Genomic DNA, 22,312 nt, shown 5'->3' on the forward strand with positions numbered 1-22,312 from the left:
TACAATGACGTGGCAGATTGCGATTCGCGATTCGCCTTAAAACTTAAAAGAACGAACCGCAGAAATGGAATCTGAGGGATGTGTTTTTCCTTCATTGTGCCGAAACATGCGTTGCTTTCTTTGGGGAAAAAAAATGGGAAATTGCTAAAGACGATGCCCCAAAAGAACACTACGACCCCACTTTGACAATCTCGTAATTCTATTCTCATTAGGAATGCAAAAACGGAATTAAGCCTTCTGGTACATCATTTTCTTCCCTCCTTCCTTGCTTCTTCCTCTTGACATTTCGTCTCTCCATCTCTCTCCAGATCGGAATCCCAAACACGCATTCTGGTGTTTGGGGAAGAAGAAGCTTCCACAGAGACAAAGGCGAAGCCTTTCTTCCTCGCAAGAGAAAAAAAGAGAGGAGGGGAGAGAGATATAAGCTAGTCAATATTTTGGTTCTTTTTTTTTTTTTGGGTATATTGATTTATTAAATATTGTTCACATTGCGGGGAAGAGGGAGAGACAGAACAATGGGGCTGGTAGGTGTTCAAGAAAATGGGAATGGGATAGAGAATGGGCTATCTGAGATCTCATTGGGGTCCCAGAATAAGTATCGGAGGATGGATTCTGTTGTTGCAGACGAAGAAGAAGATGAAGCCTCGTTGAGCAGAAGGGCAAATACCAAGAAATATATTATAATCTGTGCCGTCTTTGCCTCTCTGAATTCTGTGCTTCTCGGATATGGTTGGTAATTGCATTTCATTATCTTGACTCAATCTAATTTCCTAGTTCTGATTTAAGCTGATTAATTGGCGAAATCCCTTTGTTATGAATGTTCGTTGTGTTTGCTTTCCGTTTGCTGAAATTGCTTAATCTTCTGGGGAATGTTCACCATTCTGTCTTCAGTCTGCTATTGAAACATGAATAACTGGGACCAATTGTATTTTATGGGATCTGATTCCTTGCGAGGATTTTACGGCTCATAGATTTAGGGATGTTCGAAAATTTGGATCCCGGTTGTGCGCAATGGCCGAGAATTTCGTGGCCGCTTCAAAATTAAGATTTGTTTGGAATAAAGGTTGTGATGGAATTCCTTTTTTAATTAGATAAAAATTAGATGCGAAATTTTTTTAGTACTATTAATTTTTTATTATTTTTTATGGGATCTTTTATCCAAGAAGCTTGACAGATCAGGAAAAGCAAGTCTCAACCAAATGTGTATAATACTCCAACTTGCAAAATTCTTCTAGTGGATCCTTTTTAGGAACCTGAGAATGGATAACAACTATTCGGATTGCGTTAACTTTATTTATTGGGCAGAGAGAGAATGAGACAATTGTAAACATGTAGGATTGTCGATTACACTAAAATGTGCCTATAGACATACTTTGTAAGATTTGCTCAATTTATCTAGTTTATCGTCTACTTAAACATCTGATTTTGGGGGAGCATGTAGTTTTCTACCTTTGGCATTTGGATGTTTAGTCTTCAATAACCTAAAATATATGATATCGTGCATTCTAAATGATGAGATATCATGGTGCTGGAGATGTCCATAAATGAAAAATAGGTTATATAAATAATATAAGTAATATTGTTCAAATAGTAGCAGAAGTACAATGTGGAATCCCTATGGTTTTATGGTAATCCGAGATACTACTAAAAATAGTGTCATCCTTTAGCTAGCATCACGTTATCGTAAATGTTCTTGCATACAAGTGTACCAAACAAGTGCTTTGAGACTGCTGGCACCCTATAGGGTCATAATGATGATTTACCAAACACCTCTTTATTTAGGGAAAATGAGATCTAAGGACCCATGTGTTAAAGTAAGGGAGAATGCTATGACAGTTGCTACTGAATTTTATTGTTATTAGGTTTTACAGAAGTGATAGGAAAGTAGCTGCTGAATTTTCAGAATAATTACTGGAAAGTTTCTTAAAAGTTGTAACTTTCTTAACATGTGGTATTTTAGTCCTTGAAAATAATTATGACTTTTAATAACTTTCAACTTAAATAATTTGACATGCCGGTCATTAGAATAATTTTACGTTTTATTTATACAATATTGATAACTGACCCAGCACCATCATTTACTTCTTATTCTTTTATAACCATCATCTTTGTTTGCATTTCTGCAGATGTTGGTGTAATGAGTGGAGCAATTATATTTATCCAGGAGGATCTTAAGATAACAGAAGTTCAACAAGAAGTGCTTGTTGGAATTTTGAGTATAGTATCCCTATTGGGCAGTCTACTGGGTGGAAAAACATCTGACGCCGTTGGAAGAAAATGGACGATTGCCTTAGCAGCAGCTGTCTTTCAAGCAGGTGGTGCTGTTATGGCTCTTGCTCCATCCTTTAAGGTTCTGATGATAGGAAGACTCTTAGCTGGAGTGGGCATCGGTTTTGGGGTCATGATTGCTCCTGTTTACATCGCAGAGATATCTCCTGCCATTGCCAGAGGATCTCTCACCTCATTCCCTGAGATATTCATAAATCTGGGAATACTTCTTGGGTACATCTCAAACTATGTGTTTTCGGGCCTTCCTGCACATATAAGCTGGAGGGTTATGCTTGGTGTGGGACTCCTTCCTTCAGTTATTATTGCGGTTGCTCTATTTGTGATACCAGAATCCCCAAGATGGTTAGTGGTGCAGAACAGGATCGATGAAGCTAGAATGGTGCTGTCAAAGATTAATGGGAGTGATAAAGAGGTGGAAGAGAAGCTAGCTGAAATACAGGTAGCTGCTGGGATGGCTAATGCTGAGAAGTATGAATCACAAGCTGTTTGGAAAGAAATGCTGCATCCTACTCCACCAGTTCGAAGGATGCTGATCACTGGTTGTGGAATTCAGATTTTCCAACAAATCACAGGCATAGACACAACAGTATATTATAGCCCCACTATCTTCAAAAATGCTGGGATAACAGGAAACACTCAACTTCTTGCTGCAACAGTTGCTGTTGGATTCACGAAAACTATGTTCATCTTGGTAGCTATATTTCTCATTGACAAATTAGGCAGAAAGCCATTGCTGTTTGTGAGTACTATTGGTATGACTGTGTGTTTATTTGGGCTTAGCCTCTCTTTGGCTTTCTTTGGCCATGAAAAGGCAGGGATCATAATGGCAATTATTTCGGTTTGTGGGAATGTAGCTTTCTTCTCTATAGGACTTGGCCCTATATGCTGGGTTGTGTCATCTGAGATTTTCCCTTTGAGACTTAGAGCACAAGCATCAGCCCTTGGAGCAGTGGGAAGTAGGGTCAGTAGTGGGGTGCTCTCCATGTCCTTCCTCTCCGTTACTCGCGCCATTACAGTCGCAGGAACCTTCTTTGTCTTTGGGATTATTTCTTGCTCAGCTGTTGCCTTTGTTTACTACTGTGTTCCTGAAACAAAAGGGAAAACCTTGGAGGAGATTGAAAAGGTGTTCCAAGATGAGGGAGATGGCGAATGGCAAAGAAACGAGGTTGAAATGGGAGACGTAGAGAGGCTGGTTCAGAAGTCATGAGTTATATGAACATATAAATATAATATATATACGGGTAACATGCATACTGTCAAGTTGGTGGCTGGCCATATTCTTGTGTGAGCGGAGATTTCTGCTTTTGATTCATAAAGGGTATGTTCTGTTGCTGCAGCATCCAGGACCTGGGGAACAAGACTTGCAGTTGCTAACAAAACAAAGAGGAGAAATTTTACTATGTGATGTTATTTCTTGTAGGAAGCCACCAATACGAGTCATTAAAATATTAGCTGAAGTAGATCTCAATGTGCATATGTATTAATATTGCTATGTAATTCTTTTCTTATTCTGTTGGGAGTTGAGTTCAGATTACATTGATTCATTTGTCAGAGTTATTTTATAATGGAAATTCTATTGTCTCTGTCTCTTGGGCTTGTTCTGGGACCATCGGTGGCATGGGCGTGGGCGTGGCATTGTCTCTGTCCCTAAGTTCTAGTGGTTTGATACTTGAGAGATCATTTGGTCATCGCTTTAATAATCAAGTGCATAATGGAACATGCTGATAGAACAAAGTCGTCCAAATTCTTGAAATAGAATGATTTTAGTTAATAAGTTTAAGATGAGTTGTTGAAAGAATATTAAGTTAACAATAAAAGTTTTGTGGGAAAAAAAAATCTTTTTTCAGCTTTTTCTTTGAATAGCTTATCAAAGTAAGCTTTTTCCAATGCATTTTTCATGTGTTCTGTTTAAATTCTCATGGCAACAATGGGTTTAAAAAAAAAAACAGAAAAATCCTAAACAAACTGGCCCTTATTCATGTGTTTTAAGATTATTGCCAACTGCCAACTTCTAATGGAGGATGTTCATATTCCTCATCTCAGGAAAAAATGAACTAATATCTAGGCTTCATGCGTTACATAAAATTTGCAGGTGTAAATGATACTACTGTTCTGTGAATAATGTGTGTAGATATAGTTCCCATCGTGTTTATTTACTATTTGTCTGTTTTAGTTGGTGTAATTTAAGTTGTGCGGTAATTTAGTTTGTCTTTTCTTGCTGTCTTGATCAGCTTTGTCTTGTAGTGGTTGTGTGAGTTGTGACGACTGTAAGTTTGTCTTGTAAGCAATTGTGGCTTGTTGGCCCAAAAAAAATCATATAAAAAATAGAGAAATGACGATGCCTTTGGATTGGAGGATGGACCTGATGTCCTGATTAACTCTAATGCTTCTCCATTTCCTTTTTTTTTTTTCCCCATGGGCAAAGAGGCAAAGAGTGCAGATTTTTTTGATCATCTAAATTTAGTTTAAATAGTTTAAATTTAATTATTGTTTTATAAATAAAAATAATATAAAATAAATATAATTTTAAACAAATATTTTAACGATAGTAATAATTTTTTTAAAAATAATTACATTATTTAAATTAGATCAAGATTTCGCGTCAGGGAGATATCACACCCAAATTAAAAAAACCCCAGCCAAAGCTTGACAACCACCATAAATGAACAAAAGATGAGCAAGGAGTTTGTGAGTGAACTAACGCCTAATTGTTGAAAGTAGGTTGAATCAACTGTTAGGGATATGACACTTTAAGGTTTGGAAATTGAAAAATATTAATTTTATAACTATTTAATAAAAATTAATTAACCAAAATATTCAGAAGCTAAGTTGTAAATTTTAAAAATTAAATTAAAAATTTCAGGACGTTCAGTTTGTCACATGCTAAATTAGAAAAAATAATGTAAACAAATAAAAAGTGCAAAAAATGGTTCAATTAAAAAGTGATTTTTTTTTTTGCCATAGTTAAAAAGTGATACTAGTACTTTGGATGTCTCTCTAAATCAACATGAAGCTCACTGTGAAGGACAGAGAGATGCCTACAATGATTAAACCTTGTCACCATGTGATGCAATTAATGCCACCATGACCCAGAAAAAGAAAGGGGAGCAAATTGAAGTCACAGACAAAAATAGTTCAATGACTTCATTATTCCATGTTTCACTACCTTGTTGGAATTAATCCACAACTGGTTTCATTGTCTTTTCCTTTGACCCACTCATGGAAGTTTTTGCCAGAAACACAATGAACTTATGATTTGAATACCCCTCAAACAGGGGAACAGAATGAAGCAGAGTGAACAGTAAGCAGAAAATACTTGCAATGTCCTTGAAAAATAAATCTGAGAGCAATGATCAGTTTATCAAAGCAAGTGAACTGGGAGAACATTTTGCATCCTAAGGATTTATTAAGACAGACTCTGCAATAAGCTTTTGTGAAGCAGCTATTTAAAGTAGAGTTAAAAAACTTTCACCACTGGGCCAAAATCTTCAATGTCCGGACCCGTAGGTCAATAAATCTTGACAAAAAAAAATGAGTTTGTTGTCACATGCATGGGAGAAAGTAGGTGATCTATTCAGATAGGAAGCTGAGAGATCACTCTCACGACTTAATAGTCACAATCATGATAAGCCTTTTCCATTCCCTTCTGGAATTAAAAATCAGTCAATCTAATCCCACTTTCCAGATTCAAAACGTAATCAAAATCCAGACATGAAGGAAATAACATAAATTTTTTACCTCTTTCTTTCCAGATTCTGAAAGACATACAATAAGCCCTATGATTTCAAACTATATTTTTTTTCCTATAGTGGAATGAACCCAGTCACAATCAGTCCATATCCACTTACAATAAAGACAGTACAGAAAAGTTTTATAGGAATGACGATTCTATATAACCCTTTAGGTAGCTACAAACTTGAACTATGAGTTGCAGAAAATGCAACTCCTTGATATGATACTATCAACAATGCTTCCTTTTTCCACCTCAAGTTTCCCACTCCTCTTGTTCCACAAGTGCACAGCAAAACTTTCCTTGTTAATTTGTTCAAGTTTCTTCACCAGCCATTTTGATTGGAGTTCATCTCTGGGTCTCTGAAACAGATGAGCAATACTTCTCCAGTCCACAGGATAAAATGCAGATGGTGGCATAACAGTGAAGTTAAATCCTGGTCTTCCACTCACCCTAGAGACCACTCTTGAGACTAGGTAAGGACCGTTGTGACCCCACTTGTTCCCATCAAATGTGAGTGCAAATTCTTCAATGAACTTGGAAAGTAATGGATGCTTTTTATCAAATATCAGCAAAGCATTGTTCAGTCTGCTCCATTTCCCAGTTTTTGCATCCAAGTTCTGTGCTCCAATGGTGTTTCTCAGTTTAGAGAAACTCTTCAATACTATAACATCTGCGTCCATGTAAATGCCTCCAAACTTGTACAAAAGAGCAAGCCTAATCAAGTTTGAGAGGTTTTGGCCTAAAGAGATTTCACCTGGATTCACATTGCCTTCCTTCAAACGATTGTACCATGACTCTGCATGAGTGTCTTTGAATATACAATCAAAATCTGGGGCAACTGCTGTTACTCTGAACCCATTAGTCAAAAATGGCTTCAGGATTTGAGAGCCTCCATGGGAGTCCAGTGATTTGGATACTATCACCAAGCAAGCTTTTGGGTGAGACTTGAACAAGCTTTCCATGGCTGAAAACTGTATGTCACCAAATGATTCTAATGACGCAATCCAAGTCATGAAGAACCTGATCTTACAGGATGATGACGAGGAAGAGGAAGAAGAATTCTTCCCAGCAAAGAATACTTTGATTCTGGTCTGAAACCACGAGACCTGACCTTCTGAGCGCAAACTTCTTAGGCCCCTCTTGTGTCTCCTGGCTCGTCTCGACCTGTGGAAGAGAAATTTCTCGGCAGTTGTCGCGGGAAATGACGAATTTTGCAAGATGGGCAAATGAATCTTCGAGAAAGTCGCAGATGAATCCTTGTTGATGGCAAACAGCACAGAAGAAGACAGCTTCAACTGGGAAGAAGAAGAAGAAGACCATTTCCGAACTGATTCTTCCCTGGCGTCACTCACAGGCGAGAAAACAATGGGTTTCGACAGCGGTTTAGCCAAGAAAGGGACATGAACCCAGAAAACTGTGAAACCATTGTAAGCCAAGAGGAAGAGAAGAAGAAAAGCGAAACAGTAAGTGGGGAAGCAGAAGAATATAGCAAGCACGGATCTTTTCAAGTCCTGAACTTGGTGAAGGAGAAGAAGAAAGGGTAAGTGAAACTGAGTTGGTGGTTTCGTGGTGCTCTCAGTCATGGCCTTTGGGCTGGTTTTGGGTTAAACAGACTATTCAAAAAGTTTCAACTTTCAACTTTTGATTTTGAAAGCAGTCCGGAGAGAAAGGAGGAGAGCATTCTAATGGCGGTAGCGGGAGAAAGGATCATAAAATAAGAGTATTAATTGGGTATTGAGTTTTAGGACCTTGGGAACCAAAAAACGTATAAAGCGGAGATATTGAAGGGCCTGCTCGGGAGTGAGAGTGAGAAACTTCAGAAAGGAACAGCGCGGACGGGCCTCCTGGTTCACGTTGGATGGCTGTCTTACCGTCTCCTTCCAATTTTTTATAATACGAAATTATTTAATTCAAACACACTATCAATAAAATAATTTTAACTAATTTATGTTTTACAATTTTTTCCATCTTTCCCCTTCTATCTTTAATTAATACTCCTAATTTCTCAATGATAATGTTATATCAGAAAATAGAAGATGCCTAAGAATTATTAAGAATTGTAATATTATGGTAAGCTTGGTGGACGAGCCAAATTTACTTGGGTCAAGTCTTTTTTATTCTTCAATTATGAATATTTTAAAAAATTACTATGTACTCCTAAAATTTTATAAATTATCTCATATATAAAAAGACTATGCCCTCCATTTTTATTTATAATTAATAAATGAACAATATATAATATAAAAGTTATAAAAAAATACCATATCCTATTAGAAGTTATATTTTTTTTCTGACCGTACTGTAAACAATATCCTTTTAATGATATCACAGAAATCAAACAAATTAATTAATTAATCTTATTTACCCTCTAACTCATTTTCTGTTATCAACACTTATATTAATGCCTTGTATTTGTTTTGCCATATTTATTAAAATTTGTAATTTGGCTTATTTTTTAAAAACCTAAATAATGATATTCAGATTAATCTTATTTACCCCATAATTTCTTGCAAAAAATTTTGTTCAACCGTACCCGTCAATTTTTGTAAAAGGTAGGCAAAATATGGTAAAAGATCACGAAATATGCGAGTACTTGCTAATTTTTTATTATAATATTTTCTTATTAATTCTTAATTAAATTTAAAATGTGTAATTTACCCATCTGAAAAAGAATTTAGAATTACGAATTTACGATCTGACAGTGCACACAATAACTGCTGGCATGAAAATACAAAATACTACTGACATGCTCAACTTGACTGGGACCAAATAATTGACTCGAGCCCGACGACAAATAATTATGGGACGAAACAAGAGACTGACGTAATAATGCTAGAGTTAATTATATTTTATAATCATCCTAAAATATGATTTGATTTTAAAATATTAAAAACAAAAGACATCAAATTCACAAATGCTGACATTTTTTTTTTGAAAAATAAGTTTTTTTTACTGAGAAATAATAACCAGTAATAAAATAACATAAGCAGTAGATTTTTGCAACTTTCATGCAATACATGGAAAAATATAACAAATTATTGATTGAATTGAATCGATCAGACTTTTTATATTGAAAAAAGGATGAAAGAACCATTTTCACTCTGCCTTCGTCAATTTTGATGAGAAAAATGCTCATCTTAGAGCTTTGATGACAAAAAAAAGAAAAAAGAAAAAAAGAATGCAAGATATCAACTTTACAAATTTTAAAACGAAAAACGTAATTTACAACTAAACCACCTCGAAATTATGTCTATATAAAAAAGGATTAAAGAACCATTTTAATTCTGCCTTCGTCGATCTTGATGAGAAAAATACTCATCTTAGGGCTTTGGTGACAAAAAATAAGAATGCAAGATATCAAATTTGCACATTTTAAAATGAACAGCCTAATTTACAACTAAACCATCTCGAAATTATATCTATATATATTACCTCCAGTCCTTAATATAAGAACTAGTTAATTAATTTGAATAGATTAAAAAAATTTGTTAAGTTAATTATTTGTAATAAATAGGTGTTATTTTTCTTAAAATACCCCTGCTAATCATATATATATTAACTAAAACTATCATTTGATTGGATCTTTAACATGTTTAACTACCATAAGGATTACCTAAAAAAAAAAGATAAATATTAGAGATAAACCGGACTGAGGTTTGATATTTCAGACTAAATTGAAAATCAAACTTACTCTTATATTAAAAATTAGAAGTAGTATATATTTTAAATTACTTACAAGCATCCCATCTCTTTTTTTTTTGGGAAATGTTTCTTTCTCGATCTTCTACTTAGAGCAAACTAATCTGTTTAAAATGACTTATAAATAGTTTTTCAATCAAAATTTATAAAACATAAAATAAGTACATAAAAAAAATTTGTCTAAATTTACATAAAACATACTTGTAAATTTTTATTTAAGTAATTCCAAAAAGACTACCGGTTTTCTTTCTCCGCGACCAAAGCCACGGGATAGATGAAAGCCTTCAACTTTCCTAATGGAATGGTCCATCCAAGAACCGCTCCAGTTTTCCCAGGAGCTGTTAGACTTTCCCTGTCGGGTATTGGTTCAGTTATTAATTTACAATGAAGCTCCACCGAAAATTGTTGCTTTGGATTCAAATGTCACACCATCTTAGAATTTTACCGTTGAGGAGCTCCATAATAAGTCTGGCGCTTTTGGAATGCTTTAGCATTTACAAAATTAAAGAAATAGCAACCGCTCTCAACATCCCTGAACCAGAAAATGGAAGGCTTGAGTCACAGCACACGGTCCAGTACAGAGGAAATATGAACTAACAGAATTTGCAAGACAACTTCCTCTGAGACCTAACATTTTTGCTTTTATCTTAGTCTTATTCCAATTCCAAGCATCGAATAACGAATTACGGTAAGAATTACAGGCATATATCTACTCCAACGGTCTCCATTTAAATATTTTACGTGTGAGGAAAAAGAATGAAAACACGATGAACACACAAAAAGGATTTAAGATATCATAGGACAAGTCATACAGAATCAGCATAAACCGGTTTCCGCCTATCTTTCTTTCGCCAACAAAACAGAGTCCATATTAATAATACAGTTGCCTCATTTACCATAACCAGCATGATATGACTGGGAGCAGCAACACACTTCATAGGAGTCCCCTTCTTCTCTTGTAATCACTAACAGTCAATGTCAATGCATGCCTCCTGCCATCATTTTCTGGGACTCGAAATCCCACCGTTGCTTCTATTCTTTGCTTCCTTCCCATGAAACCAGCCTGAGCTCCCTGGGCTCCACCAAACTTCTGAAGTATTGCTAATGAAATTGGCAACTCAAAATTGTGCAGCACATTTGACTCGGTCCCTTGATCCACTGGAGCACTTGTATCTACTAGCTTGCCAGCACCAGCAGCTGCTTCCAGAGCTGCAGCAGTAGCCACCATACCGGCCTCCGAAGTTGCTCCTGTGCCATTGATGCCTGCACCAACCACTGGGCCATTGGCATTATTATTTCCAGCTTCACCAGGTTTTGAAGCATAGTAGTTCCTTGATCGAGTCCATCTCCTTGAAAATGGATCATAACCTGCCTCCCCAGCTTTCAAGACTGCACTGAGTGGCCTCAATTCAGAAGCATTTTTAAAATTCTCAAACCTGTTCTTTCTGTTCATCTCAGCCAGCTTCAATGCCTTGGCATCCTTCTCCTTTGCTTGTCTGACTGCCTCTAATTCTAATAGTCTTGCCTTGATTCTCTCGACTTCTGCCTCATTGTTCTTACTCTGTGCTATCTCCAATTCCCTCCTCAGTCGATCTTTCTCAGCTGCAATATTTAATGGCCTTGATGAAGAAGATTTTTTCTCCTGTAACATCTGTTTGACAGTAGCTGCAGAGTATACAAATGTGTTAATCTTTTGGATAGCTTGTTTTTTGTCCAACACATCTTGTTTGCTTGGCATCCTGCCACCACTTCGCTCTACTTCTTTAACCCATTGTTTGAATTCTTCCTCAATTGGTGCAGAGTCGCTAACCATAGCCATTTGCCACCTAGCAGCAGAATTTTCATTTCCCCAAGTAACATTTAGGTACTTGTATGTAGTTTTATTCTCTAGTCTATATTGCCGCTCAGGTTCTGTGGCATCAACATTTTTCACCATGCAAAGGCGGTAGATCGGGCCAGACTTCGATCTACCAATACCAACTCTTACGAAGCAACCAACAATTAAATCTTCAAAGAAAGGCTCCATAAACCATTTAGCTAGTTTTGACCTGCGAATTGTAATTTCTCTAATATCCTCAAATATTGGCCCATCAGACATTGCCCTATCATCATCACTGTCACCAATCCCTCCATCCCCAGTTGAACCTTCATCATCACTATGAGACCTACTTTCACTCTCACTATGGCTTGAACTACTAAGGCTTGTTGAAGTAAAAGGCTTGCCCTTCGGTGAAAAATGCCGAGACCCTGAACCTCTGGATGCCTCTCTCAGTCTACGGTGGGCTTCTGGATCTTGCTGTTTCAACCTCTTTGCTCGCAATTCATTTAGCGCATCATCCTTAGCAGCTGACCTGTCAGCAGATCTGGCTGATGAACGCACACGAGATGATGGAAGAGGAGGAGTTTGTTTTCTGGGCACGCTTGTCTTTCCTTTCTCACGCTTTGATGCTATCTTCCCCAACAAATTTTTATCATCCTTTTTGCTTGCCCTATCAGACAAGATCATCTCTCTTTGAAGTTCAGTCATTTCAGAGAGCTTCCGCCGGTCATCTTCGTTTTTATATAGATCATCACCAATGTCAGATTCATCACTGCTATCACCCTCGTGATGGGAATGACCATCATCCCCATCCCCTTCTTGACTAACCTGATCATCATCTCTTTCTGTTGAATCTAATCTCTTCTTTAAAGGAACTTGAGATCCAGAGGGCTTTCTGCTTGCAAAGTTAAGATCATCATCTGAATCATCATCCCTAGAATCACTCCCACCATCTGAATATGAGCCATCATGTTGCCTCCTCGAAGAAGGTAGAGACTGGCGATTTCTCCCCGTCCCAGTTCTTCCCGCAGCTTCCAAAAGTAAATTTTCTAAATCTGCCATAATAGTCCCCCTTCAGCGTTTGAATTCAAACTGATCCTACCTGCATATAAACCAAGGTATTAATTGCTGTCACATAAGCCACAAAACAGCTTTAGAGCCATGAAAGCATATACAAAGTAATTAGATGTATACATGCAAGCTTGGTAACAATATCAAGAGTTGACAACTACAGATGAATACGATCAACTCAGCTATGTGGGTGTCAATTAACAATGGCGGGGAGATGGGGTTGTGGCTGAGGTCTTAGGACCTCTTTGGTTGGGCGAAACGGCAATCAGACTCCTGTTGGCTGCACAAAGGGGGAGAACAGAGCAGCAGCTAGGGAAGAAGGTTCAAGCGGAAAGAGATGTTTCCTGCCAGGGGCGGAGGAATAGCTTGGTCCAGAAAGGCAGAGGGAGATAAAACTACCGAACTACCCATGAAGAAGCAGAACGGGTTGATAAAGAGGCATTTGCGCCGGATTTGGGCAGAAGAAGTTGAACAGATGAAAATTTTACTTGCACACAGCGGAGCATCAGTAATTCGCCCCCCCTCCCCAGCCCCAACCCCAACCCAACTCAAACGAAATACTTCGCTGCGCACATGTAATAACCGAAGAGGACAACTATAATCGCATCGACTGGAGGGATGAAAAGAGATTTATATGTAATCCTAACCTTGAAGGCAAAAGTCTCGCTCTCCAACGGACTCTAGACCAAGAGATTTCTGTCGCCTTTGTCTCCGCTGTGACCTCCGGCGCCGATTCCCTCTTATCCGTCGAGTCTCAGCCGACGGCCACGTTGCAGCACCGAGCTCTCTCACCCTGGATTTCCCTAGTCGTTCTCGCCCAAAAAATTGGCCCCAGCCACCGATTTTCTCTAACCTCCGGCACCGCTGTCGCAGTCGGTAAGGAATCCCTCTTCTCCGTCAATCCCTCAGTCACCGACGACACGTGCTGGCCCCAAAACCATCGACCCAGCCAAGCCGCCAAGCCCTCGTAGATTCTGATCCAACCTAATGGTACTTCACATCGTGAGGAAGAGATGTCGGGTCCGTTTGGATCAGCGATTGAAAAAGCAGCTTATAGAAAAAGTAGCTTATAAAAGTGAAGTTGGTAAAAGTTAAATTGGATAAGCTGAATTGTGTTTGGATTGGAGTTCAGACAAGCTAGTTTTACAAAATGAGATTGGAAAAAGTTTGTTTGGATTATAGTTGAGTAAAAGTAATTTTGGCTGAAAAATTGCCACAAGGGTATGAGTTTTATAAATAATAAAACATGATTAAAAAAATAATTTCACATAATACAATGAAATTAAAATAATTTAATATGAAGAAGTCATAAAAATATTTTAAATATAAAGTGAAATATAAAAAATAAAAGTATATTTTTAGGAGCATATTTAAAAATAAAAATATTTCTAACTTATTCATTACTTTCAACTAATTTTAATTGATTTTTTTATCTACAAATTAGTTATTTGAGGCTTATAATAAGAATCAAAAGAAGTAATAAATTTCTTAACTTTTTCTCTCTTCATATTTCAAAAGCCATAAGCCATAAGCTATAAGCCATAAGCTGTTAATTTTAGCTTATAGCTTATTGTAGCTTTTCAGACATAAGCCCGATTACAATAAGTGTTGCCAAACAGACCCTACTTTTTTCAATTGAGCTTATAGAGCTTATAGAGCTTATAAGCTACTTATAAGCTCTAAAAAAGTGTTTCCAAACAGGCACGTCAAGATTGGGAGCCTGGCAGGCACCTCGCAGTTTACTTGATTTTTTTTTTTAAAAATAACCAAATTCAACTTTAAATTTACTCCGGAGTAAACGTAACATATTTTCCTGAAATTTACAAACTAAAAATTATACTTTATTAATGACAGCCGAATCAGGTAATTAATTATTCAACAAATATACCATCAAAGTCATATTTTAGTAGATCACTATTTTTTGAAAATAGATTTTTATATGTATTTTAAAATTCAATTATATTAATTTAACTTAATATAGTTATTCAACCATTAATTTTTATATATTCTAAATTGAATTTCAAAATTTTCATTAATTAGTTATCGCATTATTTTGATTTTTGGTGACTCTTTGTGCTTGGAACACTGATGCTGCTGATAAGCAGATTTTTTAGTCCTAGCCGTCCAAGAGTTTCGGAGAAGATGGAATTGAATCAAATTCAGCACAAGTTCGTCAACTCTGGGGGCCTAAAACTCCACATAGCTGAAATCGGAGAGGGTCTGAATTCTCTACACCTCATCATCATCATCATCTTCTTCTTCTTCTTCTTGAATCAAACACCCATTTTCATTTTCGCTTGCAGGTCCTAACGTCGTCGTTTTCCTTCATGGATTCCCGGAGATATGGTACACCTGGCGCCACCAGATGATTGCCCTGGCCAATGCTGGATTCAGAGCGATTGCCCCCGATTACAGAGGCTACGGGCTTTCCGATCCACCACCCGAACCCGAAAAGGCGACCTATCCGATTCACTGTCTACTTGGCAATTTCTCTTTGTGAGTTCTACTTGTAAACTGTTTTGAATACAATTCCATGATCTCAATATCAATTGTGCACCTCTGATAAATTGAAAGATACATTTTTTTTTGGTCAAAAGAGTAAGAATAAAAAAATATTAGAATGGAAGTACTAAGCACAGAGACATGCCTACTTGCAACTGATGAGAATGTATTGTTAGTCACTTGCCTAATAACCTAATTCTCTCTGTTTTTTGGCCAGCCTGATAACCTAATTCAAGAGCCCCAACTCTATATGTATTTGTAGGTTTTTCTGATAGGAAAAGATTTTGGAGCTACGCCTGCATATCTTTTTTCTATTCTGCATCCGGAAAGGGTCTTAGGAGTTGTCACGTTGGGGGTTCCTTTTGTGCCTCCAGGTCCTTCTGTTAGGAGAAGTATCTTCCTGAAGGCTTCTATATCTTGAGATGGAGAGTAAGTTTCAATCCTTATTCATTCTTTCATACCCCATACACACACACACGCACTTACACACTTATTAGTTTGTTTCTGTCCATTCCAATTCATTTCAGGAGCCAGGAAGGGCAGAGGCTGATTTTGGACGCCTTGATGCAAAGACGGTTGTGCGAAAAGTTTACATTCTCTTCTCAGAAGTGAGATCCCAATAGCTCAGGAGAACCAGGAGATCATGGATATGGTGGAGCCATCGGCTCCACTTCCCCTTGGATCACAGAAGAAGATCTCGCAACATATGGAGATTTGTATGAGAAATCTGGATTTCAAACAGCTTTACAAGTTCCATACAGGTACTTGAGAGTGACTACTCTTGATATATCTGAAACTATGAAGCAAAAACATGATAAAATTTATAGCATCCATGTGTCAATCAAGAATCGTATTGGGTTTGACATATGTTTTCTTCACAAGTCTATGTGCTACATATATTAAAGAGAGGACAAAAAAAGCATGAAATGTTAATATGAAAGAGCTCTTGATTTCGCAGCAGATCTCATCATGTACTCTTGCTTTTCTGGGAATTTCACATGTTAGTGGACTTTGCTTGGATCCTAAACATTGTGTGGTTTCTCTTCAATGCAAGAGTGGATTTGTTGTAGAAACTTTCTACCAGAAGTGGTGTGCAGAGTATGAATTTTTGCTTGTGACATTGGATTTGATTGGCATGATAGGTCATTTGGTGAAGAGTTGAATTTAGCAGATCCAGTGGTAAAAGTTCCTGCGTTTCTGATAATGGGTGGCAAGGATTATGTGCTTAAATTTCCAGGGATTGAAGATCTAGTGAAGAGTGAAAAGGCTAAAAAACTTGTTCCCAATTTGGAGATCACATTCATCCCTGAAGGAACCCACTTTGTTCACGAGCAATTCCCTGGACAAGTGAATCACCTTATCCTCTGCTTCCTGGTAAGCAAATTTGATTTTGAATTGTAAATTATGAATTTGTTTTGTATGTGTTGTGTGAAATGACTTGTATGGATTTGAAATAAATAATCTCTTCTCTGTGTCTTTGTGGAAAATGACTTTTTTTCTTGGGGAGTTTCATCATGATCTTGCTCGATCAACTCTCGACAAATTAAATATTATTGCAGCTATATATCAATTTGTATGACAATTTTATGGAAAGTTATGAGACTTTGAGATTCTCATCTCAAAACATTGATCTCCAAGACCCCCAAAAAAAAATTCAAACGAACCTATGCATGGCAAAGAACGATATCATAATGAAAAAGACGTGTGGAAAGACAAGAAGATAGAAAATAGTGTTGAGTTATCCTTCTTAAAACTATCGACATATTCCAAGGTCCTCTGTATGACTGAATAGCATGTGAAATACAGCACCACTACTTGATAGTATAATGGTTCAAATCGATGGTCAAGCCAAAATGCCCACTTTCTAGCATGAAGACAAAATATATTAAATTGACATGTTGTCGTGGAAGATACATAAATGTAACTTGTATTTTTATACTTAAATTATTCAAAATTTAGTATTTGTGGGGATCATGATTAAAATTCTAGAGGCATTTGTTCACGGTACTTGTTCATATGATTCGAAACAAATTTATTTATTTATTTATCTCGTATTTTACTAAATTATTATTGAAATGTTATTTTTAAAAGATTTTTTCCTAATTCCAAACTAGTCCTAATATTTGGTGAGTACCATATTGAAATTTAACCCGGTTTAATCCAGCTTCTTAGACGTGATTAAATTATATTCTATTTTGATGCGCAAGATGTTTAGAATGGGGGGTAATTATACGCTATGGTAGTAATGTGCGCCCGTACATGCAATAAAAATTTAGAAAATATTTGGATGAAAGTCAAATTATAATTTTAAAAGTACTTTTACGATATACGAAATAAATATATAAAAGAGTCTGTTTCGTTTTATGAAAAATTGTTTTTTAAAAGTTTTTTTTATCTTGTCAAACACTCCCTTAAAAATGACGACTTCTTATTCCAGCACAACAAAAGCACATCTTGTGATTCCTTCATTTTCATTTATCGGACAGCTTTGAATATTTCACATGGACAAAATAAAACATACTATTAATTAAATAAAAAATAAATTCAATCAAATTAAATTAAATTCTAACTCAATCTTGCTCATCTCTCTTAGGGGTGTTTGGATGAAACCAAACTGTAGTTTTTTAAAAGTGATTCTGGAGAATAGATTTTGGGGAAAATAGATTCTGTGAAGAATAGATTTTGTAAAAAAGTGATTCTGAGAAGTGAGAGTGTTTGGATAGTTGTTATCAGAAGCACTTTTTATATATACAAATTACTAAAAAAAAGACATAAGTTAATATGATAATTACAGAAAAAATAGATTTTATGATATATTTAATTTGAAGGAATAAAATTGTAATAATATATTTTTTACTAACATAATTAATAATACATAAGATAATATAATTAATAAATAATTAATGTGTATATATATTTAAAAAATATAAGATTAAATATGTTTATCAAAAAATATGTTTATAAAAAAAATAACAAGATACTATCATATACGCTCTCACACTCTCCCTTTTTTCTCCAAAAGCAAAAAAATTTTGCTTTTTCCAAAACTATGGTTTTTGATTTTTAGAGGGGGTTTGGGTGATTGACACCCCAAACCATGGTTTGGGTCCCCAAACCATGGTTTGGGTCCCCAAACCATGGTTTGAGGTGTCACCCAAACACACCCTTAATCTCTCTCTACCGTAATTATTCAACAATAGAAATATAAGGGTATTCTTGAAAAATATATTAATTACTTTTATAGTAGATGTGTAGGCAAAAAAATTAGTTCATATATTTGTAAAAAAAGAAAATATGAATGTAAAAAACTTTAGAAGATGATTTATGAATAAGAATGGAAGGTGCGTGTTAATTTATAGCAAACACTTTCTTAGACAACCATGGTGGAAACGTTTGTAGTTAAAAATAAAGCACAAATAGAAAGAGTGTAATTGTGCTTATAAAAGTTTAAGAAATTATACTAGCTTCTGTTTTTAATATAAGACTCCATTTATGAATTTAAAAAGATTTATAATATTGTATATCTTTTTTGAAATATTTATATATATTGTTATATTATATATCAATTCGTATGTTAGAAAATTTTTTAAAAATGATTAAATAAATATTCAAAATAATTTTTATTTTTTTAAATTTTTTAAATTATTTCTCCTTTGGTTCTATTTATAGGACAGAAAGAAAAGGTTGTTTTATAGTTCTATATAAAGTCGTATCATTAAAGTTTTAATATGAATGTATTATTTTATCTCTTATTTATTATAATGTAAATGATTTTTTTTAAAGTTATATATATTAAATAAGGATAGAGTTAAAAAGTTATTATATTTTAATAAAAAATTAACATAGTTTAAAATTTTTTTTAATCTATATAAAATATATTAAAATATTTTATAAATACGAGAGGAGTAAACTAATCATTCTCTCAGGGGAGCAGAGATAGTAATTTACATTTTATCTTGACAAAGTTTTCGTCTGTTTGTCTGTTTCTAAGAGCATCTTTATTCCTTTCCCCGAAAGCATCTATCTCTCAAATGACCATTTTACCCTTACTGCATGCATCCCAGCTGTCAAATTGCTAACCGAGAGTAATTACGTCCCCATCTGCGGATGCAGCCTCACTGGGCCAAATAAACACACACAGACGCCCATTGAACCATATTGCAAGTTCCCTCCGTAAGAGAGGCACTGAGAATCCTTAAGATGGACCAAATTCAACACAAATTCGTCGAAGTCGGAGGCCTCAAGCTTCACGTCGCCGATGTCGGAACCGGTTAGAATAACAATGATCCTCTGCTTCTTTCATGATTTCGCTCCTTCTTACAACCTTTATAGCCGGAAGCTCAAACATTGTTTTTTGTGTGAGTATTTCATCAGGTCCTAACGTCGTCGTTTTCCTGCACGGCTTCCCCGAGATATGGTACTCCTGGCGCCACCAGATGATCGCCCTCGCCGGTGCCGGCTTCAGAGCTATCGCCCCCGATTACAGAGGCTATGGCCTTTCTGACCCGCCGCCCGAACCCGACAAAACCTCCTTCTCTGTCATTACCAATGACCTACTTGCAATGCTCGATGCACTTGGTCTCAATAAGGTTACTGTGTTATATATATATATATATATATATATCTCTGTGGACTTCTGCGTTTTTTATGCTAACATGAAGTAATTATCCTAGACGAGTTAGTGTTTCATCATTCTACTTTTCATTAAATAATAAGAGTGAATCGCTCTAAGCTCTCTCGAGGAATGAGCAATTTCCAGCCAGGCAGCTTCTGTTGAGAGATTCAAAACAGTGGTCAATATTGACTAGTCACCATATCAATACTACCTCCGTCTTAGATATAAGATCTTGTTTAACTTTTATTTTGGTCCTAAATATAGGGTTCCAATCCACTTTGTCTCTCATATATATATATATTTTTTCAAAGTAACCCTTCTAACAATGATGGTTCTAATCAATACACTTAATTAGTAAGGATATTTTAAGAAAGACAACACCTATTTAAAACAAATAACTAATTCAACTTATTTCCTTAATCTTCTCAAGTTAGTCAACTGGTTCTTATATTAGGACCGGAGGTAGTATATCAATAGACTGGAAAAAGTAAAATTTTTCTGTGTAACAGTAACTATTATGGATTAATCGGTTGATATATATTTATGTTAACATATTCCCTTTCTCAACAACGTAAATAGGTTTTCCTAGTTGCAAAAGACTTTGGAGCTCGACCTGCATATTTACTTGCAGTTCTACACCCTGAAAGGGTCTTAGGTGTTATCTCACTGGGAGTTCCATATTTTCCTCCTGCCCCCTCTCAGTTCCACAAATACCTTCCTGAAGGCTTCTACATTTCAAGATGGAAGGTATAATCTTAAACCGTGTTGAGTTTCTAATTTCTATTGCTATTATAATCATTATTGGTAGTGTCTATCATATGCAACCTTAATTGTTCTCTTTTTGGTTTTTCTCAGGAACCAGGAAGGGCAGAGGCTGATTTTGGACGTTTCGATGAAAAGACGGTTCTGAAAAACATTTACATCCTCTTCTCTAGAAGTGAGATACCAATCGCTGAGGAAAACCAGGAGATTATGGATTTGGTGGATCCATCAACCCCTCTTCCCCCTTGGTTACAGAAGAAGATCTTGCAGCTTATGCAGCACTGTACGAGAAATCTGGGTTCCCAAACGCATTGAAGGTTCCATACAGGTAAAGGAATTAATGATTCTTGTTCTTGAGAAAATCGAGAAAAACAATGATGGTTTATGATCTAGAACTAGACTTATAATTACTTTTTGTATTTACATTTACATATATAGGTCGGGGGTGAAGTGTACAACATAGCAGATCCAACAGCCAAAGTTGCAGCTCTTGTTATAATGGGAGGGAAGGATTATTTTCTCAAGTTTCCAGGGATGAGGATCTATAAAGAGTGGGAAGACGAAAGAATTTGCACCCAACTCGGAAATAACGTTCATTCCAGAGGGAGGCCATTTTGTTCAGGAGCAATTCCCCGAACGAGTTAATCAGCTGATCCTTGACTTCCTTGGCAAGCATTTGAAACTTACCTGAGATTTCTGGAGACTGAGACACATGATGTTATGAGTGGAAGTTGCAATATAGAATATAAATGTGGTGAATCAGATTATGTTATGACTCATACCCCGCAGTGTGATAATCCGTGTGTAGCTAGGCTTCCAATCAAATTGAAGTAATGATATAAAAAGACAATTTAACTGGGAATGGCTAGAGATTAGAGATTAAAATAACGACTGCGCGCGAAAAAAAAATGATAATAATTGATTGTAGGAGATTTTGTTTGTAGATATCAATCGGTTTGATGATCATTATTATATTGGTTTTATATTGACATCATTATAAAATGAAATCATTATTATTATCTGTTTTATATGTTTACTTTTCATTAAAATGTATATTTAAAAAATTTAATATTTTTTGTAGAAGGAATGAGCATTTTAATTTAAAATATAATAAAAACCATTTAAATCGATCTAGAGAAATCTATATGAGGCCGGGGTATATATATGTTTACCTACCAAATTGGGGTCCCTTTTTAAAAGTTAAAAAATCAATAATTTTTTTGATGTTTCGGAGATTTTTTAGAAAAAATGGTTTATTGGGCAGAGATTTTATTAAAACTAAAAAGGTAGCTAGAAATTATTTGTGTTTGGTTATTATAATTATAAGAAGTGATTTTATTTATTAGTAAAATAATATTTTATGATATTCTCGGTGTATTTACGAATTTTTATTATGATATTCTTGCACATGATTATACTACCTCTGGTCCTAATTATAAGACCCAATTACTAATTTGAGGAGATTAAGGAAGTAAGTTAAGTTAGTTATTTGTAACAAATAAGTGTTGTCATTCCTAAAATATCCTTGCTAATTAAATGTGTGGTTAGAACTATTTATTAGAAGAAAACTATCTTAGGAAAAAAATACATAAATATAAGAGATAAAATGATTAGGGTCTTATAATTAAGACCAAACTAAAAGTCAAACGGGATCTAATATACCGGAGGTAGTATTATTTACTTAGAAATTGATTCTCACAAAAAGTTTGGATGCGACTCGGTTCATGATCCCCGTTACTTGTATCTAGTATGGCTGAAAATGGAAGATAATCGTCAACTTTCAAACCTGGTCCGGGAAATACGTGAACAGAGAATCCAGATT

General features: G+C 35.7%; 3 protein-coding genes and 2 pseudogenes across 4 annotated transcripts; 3 read left to right on the plus strand and 2 right to left on the minus strand.

The window, feature by feature from the left end:
• The first annotated feature begins 295 nt into the window (after positions 1–295).
• Positions 296–3,876, plus strand: LOC114732409 (probable polyol transporter 4). Of its 2 annotated transcripts, none has more exons than XM_028919690.1 (2): positions 296–729; positions 2,127–3,876. In XM_028919690.1, the coding sequence occupies exons 1-2, from the start codon at positions 516–518 to the stop codon at positions 3,494–3,496; spliced, it is 1,584 nt and encodes a 527-aa protein (XP_028775523.1). In that variant the 5' UTR covers positions 296–515; the 3' UTR covers positions 3,497–3,876. The 2 variants fall into 2 exon arrangements, with proteins under 2 accessions (XP_028775523.1, XP_028775524.1); XM_028919691.1 differs by having other exon boundaries at positions 651–733.
• A 2,108-nt stretch (positions 3,877–5,984) lies between these two features.
• Positions 5,985–7,683, minus strand: LOC114732410 (lactosylceramide 4-alpha-galactosyltransferase-like). The gene has a single exon (XM_028919692.1). The coding sequence runs from the start codon at positions 7,603–7,605 to the stop codon at positions 6,211–6,213; it is 1,395 nt and encodes a 464-aa protein (XP_028775525.1). The 5' UTR covers positions 7,606–7,683; the 3' UTR covers positions 5,985–6,210.
• A 2,806-nt stretch (positions 7,684–10,489) lies between these two features.
• LOC114732407 (protein RTF1 homolog) lies at positions 10,490–13,616 on the minus strand. Its single transcript, XM_028919688.1, has 2 exons — positions 13,259–13,616; positions 10,490–12,642 (listed from the first exon to the last, which is right to left on the minus strand). The coding sequence occupies exon 2, from the start codon at positions 12,600–12,602 to the stop codon at positions 10,656–10,658; it is 1,947 nt and encodes a 648-aa protein (XP_028775521.1). The 5' UTR covers positions 12,603–12,642; positions 13,259–13,616; the 3' UTR covers positions 10,490–10,655.
• A 1,096-nt stretch (positions 13,617–14,712) lies between these two features.
• Positions 14,713–16,514, plus strand: LOC114732406 (epoxide hydrolase A-like; annotated as a pseudogene).
• A 2,778-nt stretch (positions 16,515–19,292) lies between these two features.
• Positions 19,293–21,234, plus strand: LOC114732430 (AB hydrolase superfamily protein YfhM-like; annotated as a pseudogene).
• Positions 21,235–22,312: the final 1,078 nt, after the last annotated feature.

The sequence above is a fragment of the Neltuma alba genome, unplaced genomic scaffold (assembly GCF_004799145.2).
Source record: "Neltuma alba isolate B1F8T4 unplaced genomic scaffold, ASM479914v2 tig00012910_pilon, whole genome shotgun sequence".
NCBI lineage: Eukaryota > Viridiplantae > Streptophyta > Magnoliopsida > Fabales > Fabaceae > Neltuma > Neltuma alba.

Bases quoted from the DNA above. Each gene is read 5' to 3' on its own strand.
- LOC114732409 (XM_028919690.1), top strand. From the start codon at position 516: ATGGGGCTGGTAGGTGTTCAAGAAAATGGGAATGGGATAGAGAATGGG. The intron at 730-2,126 runs GTTGGTAATTGC...GCATTTCTGCAG, and splicing joins TTCTGTGCTTCTCGGATATG to ATGTTGGTGTAATGAGTGGA.
- LOC114732410 (XM_028919692.1), bottom strand. From the start codon at position 7,605: ATGACTGAGAGCACCACGAAACCACCAACTCAGTTTCACTTACCCTTT.
- LOC114732407 (XM_028919688.1), bottom strand. From the start codon at position 12,602: ATGGCAGATTTAGAAAATTTACTTTTGGAAGCTGCGGGAAGAACTGGG.